Source organism: Dermacentor silvarum, chromosome 1, assembly GCF_013339745.2.
Source record: "Dermacentor silvarum isolate Dsil-2018 chromosome 1, BIME_Dsil_1.4, whole genome shotgun sequence".
NCBI lineage: Eukaryota > Metazoa > Arthropoda > Arachnida > Ixodida > Ixodidae > Dermacentor > Dermacentor silvarum.
In genome coordinates, this window is record NC_051154.1 from 309,663,987 (window position 1) to 309,677,526 (window position 13,540).

A 13,540-nucleotide genomic window follows, 5' to 3' on the forward strand; every position below is an offset into this window, starting at 1 on the left:
TGGCAGTTGGATTATATACACAGGAATGCTCCAAGGCAATGAGCACATGCTGAAGAGTGGTAGCATGCCCTACTGTATGTAAATAAACATTCACTCGCATTTAAACTTCTTTAATTTCAAGCAACGCCATGTGACAAGCGTGCATGAGCCTATCTTGCTGGACAGGCGTCAATTCCTTGGCTGATTCCGCCATAAAATCAAAAAAAGAGTTGCATCTATGCACGGGTTGTTTCTGCGCTGTGGCGCTGACAGCTTGCATAAAGGCTCCCGTCACCTGCTTCATGTCCTCCTCGTTAGCATCCTTTGTCTTGTGCCTGCAATAAAGATTTCATTTCACATTTTTGGACGTTTCTAGTCACTGTCTCATGATTTGCGTGTAGTAATTGCGAACAAAATCCATGCCAAAGGTTTCGTTTAAGTGCCCGTCTGGATCAGCTTCACTGTCAGAGGCTATTGAAGGTTGTTTTGAGGCTTTAATCTAAATGAAACAGTATCATCGAATAGCCTCCATCATACTTTTTTGATTTATGGTGCGCAGACGTCCTCTTCGAAGCAGATGTTGAGGGTGGTGGTTCAGCTTGCCCAACACTTTCGGGCGGCGTTCCCACATGGATATAGGCAGCATTGTTGCTACTTGTGGGAGGAACTGAAAGATTGCTGAAGAGGACATACATTTTTCAGTCGTACTCCCAAAGAAAGGAGTCGCACATCAATGTTGTCCCATTATTCATTTTCTTGCTGTAGCTGTATAGCTCGTAATGATGTAATAATAAACACTGCAGGCTATTGGAGGCAGTCACTGTTATTAAAAGCCTCATACTATTTACAGTAGCAACAAAACTGAATCTAAAGTTTTTAGTCCATGATTACTTTGTCAAACCCACTATCAAATATGCCAAAGTCCATCCAATGACTACTCTGTAGTCTATAAATTTGCTTCCAGTGGGGTATATTTGGGTGAAATTTACAGATACCTTTCTAATAGTGACCGATGTGTACTAAAATGAAGCACCGAAGAATGCACATTAACGTATAGTTTTCATGGGTTAACATCAAAACTGTTAATGCAATGCCAAGACAGCAGCAACATTTTTTTAGAAACCATGAAATACATTAACTCATATTCAAGGAAGGCCAGCAACAGTGAAACATGGGAATGAATTGTTGATGTTCGTACCTTTCCCAGTCATCACCAAAATCTTGGTCTGATTCCCTTCAGATAAAAAAAAACGGTTTATTATACCGGTACAGTTCAATGAAAAGACAAAAAAAAACGAACACACAATGCCAATATCTTTGGTAACTAGTCTAGCCTTGCATCAGCTGAATAATTATGTTGAATGCAATCTATTTACCTGTGCAGGAAAAACATGTTTTAGCACCATTCTCGATTTTATGCATTGCCACCACTGCACCTGCTATTGCTTTTGGCTACCATTTTGCAGGCAATTAAAAGTGAAAATACTGAAACAAATTCATGAAATGGACAGAAAAGTAATGCTAACACAATGCTTACCAAATCATAGAGCACCAGTGACGCATTTTAACACAAAAGAAAGCTCAGTTAGTCTGTATAGCTTTGTCAAAAAAGAAAAGAGGATCTAAGGCATGCAGACACGGACATGGCGTCTGTGTGGTGTTCTCTAGTGCCATTGTTTGCATGCCTTGCCTTCTTTTATGATGCATATTTCATATTTCGTTTCTCATATTTCAGTCTTTCCCCCAATGCAAAAGCAATCAATGAACAATAATAAACAATACCTGGCAGTGCATTCAGCAATTGCAGTGTCATTGACTCCTGATGGGACACTCCTGAAATTGCAAGTACATTTCTCTTAGCTGTTTAGCATTCTTTTGCAAGCAAACAGAATGAAACATCAGAACATATAATTTACAACATAACGTAACCATTACTTACATGTCAGCACTATCTGGCTCAAGGTCCAAATTTGAAATGTCCCTGCAAAAATAACAGCGCCAGTAACTCTGTTATCGCACAACCACAAACTTAGAGTTGCATTTATACTAAAAGCATGCCCTTCGAGAACTGTAAAGCGTAAGTTGGCTATACGCGAGCTACAGACAGGTCGTTGGAATGCACGATTTACTGACGTCCCGAGGCGCTCCTTGGCCATGAGGCTGTCCATGACAGCAAAAAAGCGCCAAGTAACCTTGGGGATGTCCGATGCCCCTGCTCCTGACTTTTTGGCGCCATCGTAAATCTTTTTTAATCTTCTCCACCGATCTTTCAGGTGCTGGAATTTTTTGGCAGCAAGTTCTCCTAAATGAAACAGTACAAAAACAGTACAGTGCATTGTGGTGGCTTGAGCCAAAACAATTCAGTAAATCACCGCTGACGAAGACACCAAACTTGTTCCATGCGTGATAATAACAAAACTTGGAAGCACATGGATGACAGATCGTTATGCAACAATCGATGCAACATGAGCTCCACAGCGCGATAAAATCAAACAATAATTCGTAATTTCGTAACTTGTTAGCGGTTTATTCCGAACTGGTAGCTTAATGAATCACTCACCTGAAATGCCGAGTTCTTTCCCAATCAAGGCCCACCTATTTTCTCTCATCTGCACATCTTTGAAGCAGGCTTCCCTGTTATCGTACAGGAACCTGTGAGGTCTCACGAGTTCGATCAGGAGTTCAGCATTAAAACGTCCCTCGCGGTTCTCGTTGTCCGACATAGTGGCACCGCACAAGCTCGCTCACCAACACGGCGTGCCACACGTGTCAAACGCGCGTGGCTGGTGAACACAGTTGTGGATTCGGATACGACAGGGACTTTTGCGCAGCCAATTTTTGGGCAGCACCCCTGTTGCCAGCTTTTGCTTTGTAAAATCGCCATATTTAGAGGCCGGCTTCCTAATTTCTGATTGGTCCGTTTTCTAGGGGCGGGGCTCCGTCCCCGTGCCGGCGACGGAAACGTAGAGCACTGCTCTGCGTCGCCGTCAACCCGTTTTTGAGAAAAAAACGACTCGGAAACCCTCTCCCCTGACGAAAAACGGTGCCGTGACGGTGACGCGACGGAGCGTTTGACGGCTGTGTGAACGAGCCATGACGCGGCCAGCGTCCGTCGGCGCGGCCCGGCGGCAGCCGGCGCGAAATGCAACATGCTGCATTTCGCGCCGACGACGTTACCCAGACTGCACCGCGTCCGCGTTTCTTTTCGCGGGGCGCTCGCTTTCCGCGCTCTTCTCTGCTCTACTGAGCATGCGCTGCTTTGGCTCCGGCCGCTGCGTCGGGCCGCGTCGCGTTGGACTATAGGGCAGGCGGATTTGCGCCTGGCGTGTCTTCGCCGACGTGACGCGACGAAACGAACGCCGGCGCGCGCGCGCGTTGTGAACGTCGGAGTATAACAGAGCCTTTATACTCCGACGTAACGTCGACGCGCGCGCACACTGGGCGCAGCGACGCTACGCTAGCAAAACGCGAGCGCTCTATAGTCTGACGCGTGGCGCGACCGACGCAACCAGCGTCCGTCGGCGCGGCCCAGCGGCAGCCGGCGCGAAATGCAGCATGCTGCATTTCGCGCTGACGACGTTACCCAGACTGCACCGCGTCCGTGTTTCTTTCCACGCGGCGCTCACTTTCCGCGCTCTGCTCTGCTCTACTGAGCATGCGCTGCTTTGGCTCCGGCCGCTGCGTCGGGCCGCGTCGCGTTGGACTATAGGGCAGGCGGATTTGCGCCTGGCGTGTCTTCGCCGACGTGACGCGACGAAACGAACCCCGGCGCGCGCGTGCGTTGTGAACGCCGGAGTATAACAGAGCCCTTATACTCCGACGTAACGTCGACGCGCGCGCACGCTCGGCGCAGCGACGCTACGCTAGCAAAACGCGAGCGCTCTATAGTCTGACGCGTGGCGCGACCGACGCAACCAGCGTCCGTCGGCGCGGCCCGGCGGCAGCCGGCGCGAAATGCAGCATGCTGCATTTCGCGCCGACGACGTTACCCAGACTGCACCGCGTCCGTGTTTCTTTCAACGCGGCGCTCACTTTCCGCGCGGCGCTCTGCTCTACTCAGCATGCGCTGCTTTGGCTACGGCCGCTGCGTCGGGCCGCGTCGCGTTGGACTATAGACTAGAACACCGTGAATTCAAAGCGCGCCGCCATATTGGTGAGCGCCGGTCGCGCCATCTATCCCAAGTGCCACGAAGTAGCAGGCCTGGGCTGCCACACCGGGAGATGCGACCCAGCGCAAAAGCGAAACTTCGGCATTTCAGCTGGGCGGAAGGCGTGTATCGCGTTTTTTCTAACCTTTCATTTGCGCTGTCTCGATTCAATCAAACTTCAAGACCTCATGCAAATCTGCAATGGCCACGCTGAGTGCTGTGCAGACTGCAGAAGCGAATACATCGGGTAAGTACGCTATTACATTTGTACAAACTGCGCGCTATATACTAGAACACGTGTGAGCTGTAATATCTCCGTATTTTTGGCACGTAACCTGTGAAGGAATATTATTAAAGGTTGCGCGATAAAGCTTTATGAAAATTCTACTTTTCAACATGCATCCCGCGGCAAAATTTTGCCCGGGCGTACGCTTTGCGACGAGTTTCGCGGAAAGCGGTGTTTCTCCCATAAGTGCTCAGAAGCATGCGGTAAATTCCTCGTTGGCGTCACCTATTCTCCTCGCGTGTCCGCGGTACGTCGGACAGAGTTTCTCGCGCCTTGCTGTATCAGTCATGCCGGAATATAGTATTCTCGCGCCTTATGGCGCTCTACCTCCAAAATAGCATCACTTATTTTCCCGGGGAAGCAGTAGGGGCCATTGTAGAGACAGGGCCTGCTCTCCTGGAACAGCATCTTCGCTCGTGCCAGTATTTTCGTTTTGTGCTCTCCGTGACTTTTCAAAATTTTTTAATGGTCCCCTTCGAGTTAAAATGTGAAAGCATGCAATTGCCGAGGATCACCTGCGATTTAGAGTTCCAATAAAAGTGTATCGTTCATCAATCCCTTTCAGAAGCTATCTGTGACAGTAATGCCTTAAAAGCGAAGTTGCGATATTGTTAGCCAATCTGGTGGTGTTATTGTGCAGAATCCCACCGTCCCTCAGAATTACAGGTGTGCTATGCGAGCATAGACTAATTATGTAGCCATTGTTAGAACTAGCGCTTTAAGATTTTATATCAGCGTCTGCGACGTAAAGGACATTGGCTTGAGTACTGTTTGTTTATGTGTCAATCCTATGTATTCTGTGCAGGTGCCTTGTGTCCGCTTGAATTTCATGAAATCAAAGACTGGATCGAAGACATGAAGCTCTGGCCTCCTGTGCAGGAACACCATATTATTTACTACCTTTTGAAGACAAAAGCTTTTGACCTTGAAGAAGTGAATGCAATCAAAAGCACTGAAGCCTACAACTATGTTGAAAGTGGCAAGGTAGGCTGCTTGCTTGTGCACAAGGACATGGCCACACACTCCATTTTTGTCAAAGGAGAACTCGAAAGGTCTCAGGCGTTAAGTGCGCCCCCGCATAAAGCTTGGGTCTGCCTTCAGCCCAGTGGAAGTGTCGTCACAGCGGACTGCTCTTGCATGGGAGGTGCAGCGCATGCTTGCAGCCACATTGGTATGCTAATTATTTTACATGCTACTAACTTATGCATTACAAAGCCATGCAGTTTTGCTGCGTGAATTATGCACTTAAATGTGACCATCTGCCATTTGCTTAAATGCAAAGTGAACTAAAAGTAACTTGTATTTTGATCAGTGTCAGTAGTGCAGAAGTTTTAAAGGAGTGTCTCTTATGAAGTATGAATTGGTACAAATTTTTTTTCAGGAGCTCTACTTTGGAAAATTGAGTTTGCTGTCAGACTTGGTTTGACTGGCACAGCATGTACTGACAAGAGTGCTGAATGGAACCGTGGCACAAAGAAGAATGTAGTTCCAGGAGAAATACAAGGCATAGACTTCAAGTTAAGAAGGCAAATCCAGACTGGGAAACCTGCCCCGAGGCTACATGATCCTCAGTTTCAGAAGTTTAGGGACCATAATTCGCTTGTGAAAAGCTTTGATACAGTTCCTTTGAAAGGTCTTGCATCAGTACCGGGCACAATTTTAAACTTAACGCTAAATGCACCAGCTGCAGAAACTACAGATGAAATACTTGCACCTCGTAGTGTCCCGTCTCATGGCTTTCATAGCGGTACTGGACCTGACAACTGCCATTGCTGTAATGATTTCTATAAAAGGTATGTAGACATACCTCTAGATGCACAAGTTAGACTGGCCAAAGGAACAGTGGAGCAACGTGGCAGTGTGTGGGAAGGCAGTAGAAAGGTCAGAATAACAGCCTCAGTCACGTCAAAGATACCTAAGCGCAAGCACACTTTGCCAGAAAGAGCACTGGCTTCCATACTGAGGTCTAGCTTCAGAGGTAACAAAGCAACTATGCATGGTACACATTGTGAGCCTATAGCCAGGGAGGCGTTTGAGCAAGAAACTGGCCTAAACGTGGCAAGACTAAGAACTGTGGTGTCGCAAAGTGAACCGTACCTATCTGCAAGCCCAGATGGACTTGTTGGCACATACTCCATTCTTGAAATTAAGTGCCCTTACACAGAAGACTGCTCCTCTTTGTTGGACAGCGGAAAATATGATGTAAGGAAGGGAGATGATGGATATTTTCTTTCTAAATCAGGCAGGGGGGGCTACTACAGTCAAGTACAATTCACTATGTATTGTTGCCAAAGGAAACATTGCTTTTTTTATGTGTGGACAAGCAGGCGAACTGTCCTGGTTAATGTGAACTATGACCCAGCATACTTAAGCTCCAGCCTTGCAAGAGTGCGCAACTTTTACTTTTCTTTCTACCCTCCTGCCTTGTTAGACGATGCTCTCACTCAAAGCTCGACAGCACTTGAAGCGTACGACATGTTTCTACGTACTGCTACTTAATGACAGTATAGCAAAAGTGGTTAATTTGCAGCATATTGTTTATTTATTGTAAATAATTTATAAGCTAAAGTTCTATAGCTCGAAAAAACAAACAGCAAGACATATTGTACAATAGTTCGTTTATTTTTATTTGGAAGTTTGCCCTGAGGCATAAAACAAGTCACGCATCTTACATGTGCACACAAAGTTTGTTCTGTTTACCAAGTCCAGCAAGGATCCATTGTGGAGACCAAGGACGGTATTTTGTAGCTATGCCTTTCGGATGGTAATGCCTTTTCGCGCTTGGTCGGTGGTCAGAGCGACGGTCTGCTCACGTTATCAACGGGATCAGCCGGCCGTGAGCGGTGGATGATAGGACTAGTATATTATAAAGCATAAAGCATCGCTACAAAATACCGGCCCATATATCCCTGCTGCTGGTGCCAATGCATTCAAAGCAAAAGTGTAACAGTATGTATATACAATCTACGGAGACAGAAAAAAAATTGTCCACAGCTGTAACCTTTGGAACACAAATACCTGTCATTTATGTTGATGAATCAATAAAAAATGGTTTTCAGCCTTGTAGTTTTCTAGACAGTAAAATGCACTATCCAAACTAGTGCAAAAAAGTTTCTTTCACAGAACACAAGAAGCTGCACAGTGGTGACTCGCCTTGGTTCCTCTTTGTGAACATTTATGAGAACATCATGCAATAGCCTTCCAAATCACATGAGCGCTTGTGTGATATGACCTTACATGTACACTAGAAAATTGTACTGATTACAATGAAGGTATAAAAATCATCATATGTATAAAAAATGTTACTACACATAAATACAACTAGCGAATACATCTTGCATGATTTCCTCCTGGCATACCTTTGACTCAATCTACCAGAATAAATCTTGGACTTCAGAGTGAAATCGCACGCAACTCGAAAAAAAAGGTTATCAGGCTCTTCTTTGTGAACATATATAAGAACAAAATAGAATAATCTTCCAAATCCCATGAGCACTTGTGTGAGATGACCTTACATGTACACTGGCAAATTGCACGTAATACTACAACACAGCTATAAAAAATAAGCACAAAAATTGTCAATACACATAATGGACAACTGGGAAGTATAGTATCTTGCAGGCTTTCTTTCTGGCATATTTAGAATAAATGTCACAGTTCACGTGAAACCACTCACAAGAAAAGTCTACCAGGCTCTCTATGAACATTTAGAAAAACATAATGCAAGTCTCAGATTTTAAAGTGAAATCACTCCTAAAAATAAAAAAGCTTACCATACACAACACAAAATTAACACAGCCTTCTTTTAGCAAGTGTTGCAAGACCAATCTGGCACCCACGACTAAGTCATTGCTCGCAAGTAATGCACTTGACACAGGTACTCCTCTGCGCAAAAGTATACATACCACAGATTCTGCGATTAAGCAAATTTTTTTTCACCAACACATATAACTTGAAATTGAGGACTGCAGTATAAACATGACATTGCGAGCTTTCCGGGCCACTTGTCCGTTTGTATGTCTGAATTACGACTAAATTTAGTGTTTTTCAGCGAGCCTGAGGCCATATACTTTCGCTCACGGAGTACCTTCTTCAACTATGATATCACTGCGAATCAGGGGTGACTTCAAATTGCAAAGTCCTGCACAAACTACAACAATCTCATTTACAAGTTTCTTGTGATGAATTGGGACACTGTACTTGAGTATTCTGAATGTCTTAATACGGTTAATTGCTATTTCGACATGTATTCTTAATGAAGCAATTCGCCTTGTTCTCGTCACCTCCACTTCTTCAAGCCTGTTCCTTCCTTGTGTAAAAGCGGGCATATTTAGGCGAACACATTTTGCTTTCATCTACTCATTCAAGGTGAAGCCTCGATCTGCCATTACTTCATCGCAGTTTTCGAGGTAGTCGCAAAATCCTGAGCCTTGCACGATAAACCGATCAGAAGCCCGGCCACCATATACTTTAGATACAAACATAATGAAGCCTGTGGGTGCTATGGCTACTAGAAATTTTGCAGTGTTTCCGCCTTTGTACTGGCTGTACGTCTGAGCACAAGCATACAGCTTCTTGGGGCGCTGCATATACACCTCTGTGCAGTCTATTATGCATCTAGTGTTCTTGTACATGCTTTCTTTGAATGTTTTTGGAAGTGACCTCTGTATGGTCTCCCGAGGTAGCTAGATGATCAAATGTTGTCTGGAAATTTCAGCTAGTGCTCGAAGAATTGTGCGAAAAATTTTACCAACAAGAGATACAGATATAGCAAACCGATACGCTAAGTCACCATAGAGCAAGCCCAGTCTAAGGCGCATCAAAGTCAGCAGAACAGCATCACTAATGCTTAATTTAAATTGAGTGCTGACCTTACTCTCCACAACGTTGACTAATTCACAGAAGGTGCAATAGCTCAATCCAGTGTAAAACTGGTACTGACTAGGCGGTAATGAAACTGTATTGTAAATAGATGTTTGAGTTCCTGCATCAACATTTTTCACACTGCAAGAAAAGTAGCAGTGTTCGTGCAAAACTCTTTGCACACACTCAAGTGAAACATCCATTGGCACTATTGCTTGCTCGGGCTCTGAAAGTGATGACACTGTGGACAGCTCAACAGTGTGGAGATTCTCTGCATCATAAGATGTCTCAAAATAAAAATTTGGGGCTGCCTCTTCAGTGCTTTCGACCACCACCTCGTATGTAGCAGGGACAATATCAAGCCTTTCGGATGCGACCTCCTGCAGTTTGCTGTTATACAGTTCTACTGTGCTTTTAGCTTCTACTACACTTGTTTTAGTGTGACCTGGTGTCACCATTTGCGCTGTTTCACTCGGGGCATCCACTGCAGGAAGGTGAACAGACGCTACCTGCTGGGATGTGGGCACTTGCTGCTGAACGATCTGCTGCTCCTGTTCACGTTTGTGTTGCTCGTTTGTGTTGCTCGAGTGGTCTCGTTTGTGCAGTGTTGCTCGCTTGTGCGAGGCCATGGATTGTTGGTGTTTTCAATTAAAGTTGTTTCTCTCTCTCTTGTTGTGGACAGGCAGCAGCTAGTGCTTGGGTACCAGCATGCAACGTTCCTAGGTTTCCACCAGCACGCAGAACATTGTCCTCTGCACTTTCAGTATGGTCTTGTTTGTCATGTTCACTGCCAGGTTGGCCACATTCGGCAGCACAATGGCGAGGTCGCTTGACTGGGCTTACAGCCTGCCTGATTAGCAGACGCCTGCCCTTCACCACCTGCACATTGAAAACAAACAAACTATATGTTATAGTAAGAAGGGCTGTAGTTCTTTTCTGTGCCATAACTGTTGGGGAGATATAAATTCCTCTCAAAATGAAAAACAAAATGCACAAGGCCAATTGTATCGTGCAACCACTTAAAAGCACAACATTCAGAACACAAGCCTATAGCACTTAGAACAAGCAGCGTATGGCGCTAAACCTGCACTCATTGGAAAATGTGGAACTACAGTGGTTATAATGTTCAACTACATGTGCTGTCAAAGCCTGCATAACAAGGTGAGCACGACAGATGCAGGTGTGAGTTGTTGCACCAGCTATTACAGGGCACATAAAATTACCATCCCTACTTAAAGTTGCATCATCAGGGACCCCCTTGGTTCAAGACCACAACCGCACCTGCATTCCAAGAAATTATCCCCACCAACTGCAGTTACCTGGTAGCAGACCTGTTTCGCTTGTGCGAGGCCATATCAGATTGTTGGCGCTCCCTCAGAAAAAAAAAAAAAACAGGTGAGAGCGACCAAAATTTTGTTACAAAATGCAACAATAATTAACCACCTAATTTTCCTCGCTATATGAAAAGAAAAATTTCGTGCTTTGTCTCGCATAACAGCACGCACGCAGTTTAGAGCTCAGGAGGCTCAAATGAATTCGTTACGAATGACACCTGAAATGTAAAGACAGGCGCGCTGCAAGAACACCTTCGGCGACGAGCAGTCGTCGTTTACGTCTTTGTGGACGCATGCTACGTTACGAGCAGACTTCAGTTTACTTTCGTTAGTAATAACGCTCACCAGCAGGGCAACATTCTATTGCCTACGACTTGTTCACGCTTAATGGTCATGCCGCGCGCCAGCTGCAAGTATCGCTAACCGCAAACTGAACTGTTCCTCTTAACCATCGGGAGCTCTGCATGAATGAAAACACGAAAAGGCTTGCCTTTTTGTTATAGCCAAGGCGAAGCATCGGCACGGGATTCTGCTCTGTAGGCTTGTTGTCCAGGAAGTGCTCGGAGCAAACCTGCATGTTACACATATTACGTTCGTAGGGCGCAAAGTTGAACGTGGCACCAAAATATACACAGCTCGCATACTCACTCGCGCATTTTCACTGGGTTGGTAGTTCTTCCTATTCAGTGCAGCTATCCATTGGTTGCGTAGCTTGGCGTTCTTCGTTGCGGATGGAAATCGGTGCAAGCTAAAAACACCGCACCGGCACTATTCCCTGCGTGTGTTGTGCTCTTCGCAAACAGCGCTAAGTAACCTGCTCCTTTTGCGCTGGTTGTTTTGGCATCCAAACACGACGCAATGCCGCCCAGATGACTTCTTGTACTTAGGAACCACGTGAACGGGCACATTTCCGCACTTTGGAGTCCTAGAGCTGGCACTTGCCATGTCTACCGGTGGCCGACGAACACACTTTGGCAGCCCAGTACAAAATGGTGCTGGTCGACCGGGCAGCCCGGGTGCGAGAGTATGCGTTCGGTTAGTCTGGGTGCGAGACTATCGTGCTCTGGTGTATAGGGGAGGCGGATTTGCGCCTGGCGGGGCATCGCCGACGTGACGCGACGAAACGAACCCCGGCGCGCGCGCGCGTTGTGAACGCCGGAGTATAACGTACAGAGCCCTAATCCCTGATGCCCGCGTGTCTTCCAGAAAGTATTTGACAATTCGCGTCGCTCATCTCATACAATCAGGTAATATAAGCGTCGGTGACAACAGACAACGGATAGAAGCATCGATAACGTTAGAGAAACTTCCGATACATGCAGGCGCTTTCCGCGCCGTGCGATAACGTTTAACATTTGTTACCCGGAGAAAAGTGGCCACCGGGGAAAGACAAACAAGTACACGTGTTAATATGAAGGCCCTGTATATTGCTTATTCCTTCACTACTCCCTAGTGGCAAATATATAGTTGACCTCTAACAAATTAAACATTATTCTTTATCAAAGTTTATACGCTTGTATTTCTTATCCTGGTTCCACCTTTCAAACGTTAAAATAGGTACTTACGTGAGTAGATAACTGTGTTTCAGCCTTTTTAAAGCGCCTGAAAAAAAGTCGATTAATTGATTAATTGACGAAAAACCCCGCATCGAAAGCGATTAATCGATTATACGCTAAACCGACGAACGATTAATCGTTAATCGATTAAAAAATTTTATCGACGAACCCTACGCCGCCGCCGGTCGAAACCGACACGGCGCACACCTCTAACCGAAGGGCGCTGCCATATTGGATTTGCTGGATTGGCTCGTCTCAGGCTGGGTCGCGCGTTTTTAGTAATCCAGTCGTTATATGACCGCGAGTTTTAGCTTCACTTGGCTTTGTCAGGTTGTCGAGTGAAGTGCGAATGCCAAACTACTCTTTGTTTCTCCGAGTGTACCTAGTTGGAACGATTGATGACACCATCAGAAGCCAAGAATAATAAGTACTTGCAAGTATTTTTGAGATCATACACGACTGAGTTTCTGTGCTTTGTCACTTCGTGGAGTCGTGACAAGTATGGACTCTATGCCACGTGTTCGCACGGCGGCAACATTTTTTTTGCCCCCCCCCCCCACTCCCTCGCGTGGTGGTCTCCCGAATTTTCATGTTACTAGGTTGGCAAGTATGTACAGCCATGTACCAATGAAGTGAATACAGTTTTTTCTATTTTCCCTCATCACGATGCCCGCCTTCGTCGCCGTCTCCCGATTCTTGCGGTGACGACTCACTTCACCCGGGCGAGATCGTATCAGCGGTGATATTGGTTCATCTTGCTTGCGGAAAAATGGAGGCACGTCTTACTCAAGCGGCAGCCCCGCGGGCATCGGATCTTGAAAACAATTTGCGACGTGGAAAAAGTGCGCGCCCGCGCAAGCCTCCTCCTTCAAAGCGATGTCTATGTGAACAAATTTCAACTAGCCGGTAACTAGTAACTAAGCAAGAGGCGGCACGAAAGTCAATTCGCTCGCTGCTATATCCGAGCCTTCTCACTCCAGCGATCTGACAGCGAGTTTCTGCGGTCATCAAGCGAGATGTGTTCATGTTTACCTGTGCGCGCCTGACACCGTGCTTGTCTGTTTAGTTAGTAAGCGAACGTTTACAAGTTTATACGGCCCATTAAACTACTAGTCTTGCTTCGTATAGCTCTCTACTAATTTGCTATCGCAATCGAGGCTTCGCCTTTTGGGCGAAACTGTTACATTTTTTTAATACGCCTAGGAATATGGATGGGCTGGAGCGCTGATGGCAGCCATATCTAAATCATGACCGGCAAAATTTGCCATGACTTCCACTGAGTGAAGACGCTTAATCCTGTGTGATTTGCTACAGCTTCGCTGGTCATCCGCCTTCAGAGGGTGGAATGACTCCTCATTTTTGCCCTCCCTCCCT

The 13,540-nt window shown here is 46.0% G+C and overlaps 1 protein-coding gene across 1 annotated transcript; it reads right to left on the reverse strand.

Moving 5' to 3' along the window:
* Positions 1-100: 100 nt before the first annotated feature.
* On the reverse strand, positions 101-2,038 carry LOC125942244 (uncharacterized). Its single transcript, XM_049660412.1, has 5 exons — positions 1,919-2,038; positions 1,762-1,812; positions 1,178-1,213; positions 517-657; positions 101-314 (listed from the first exon to the last, which is right to left on the reverse strand). Coding segments are annotated over exons 1-5 (444 nt in total). The 5' UTR covers positions 1,921-2,038.
* Positions 2,039-13,540: the final 11,502 nt, after the last annotated feature.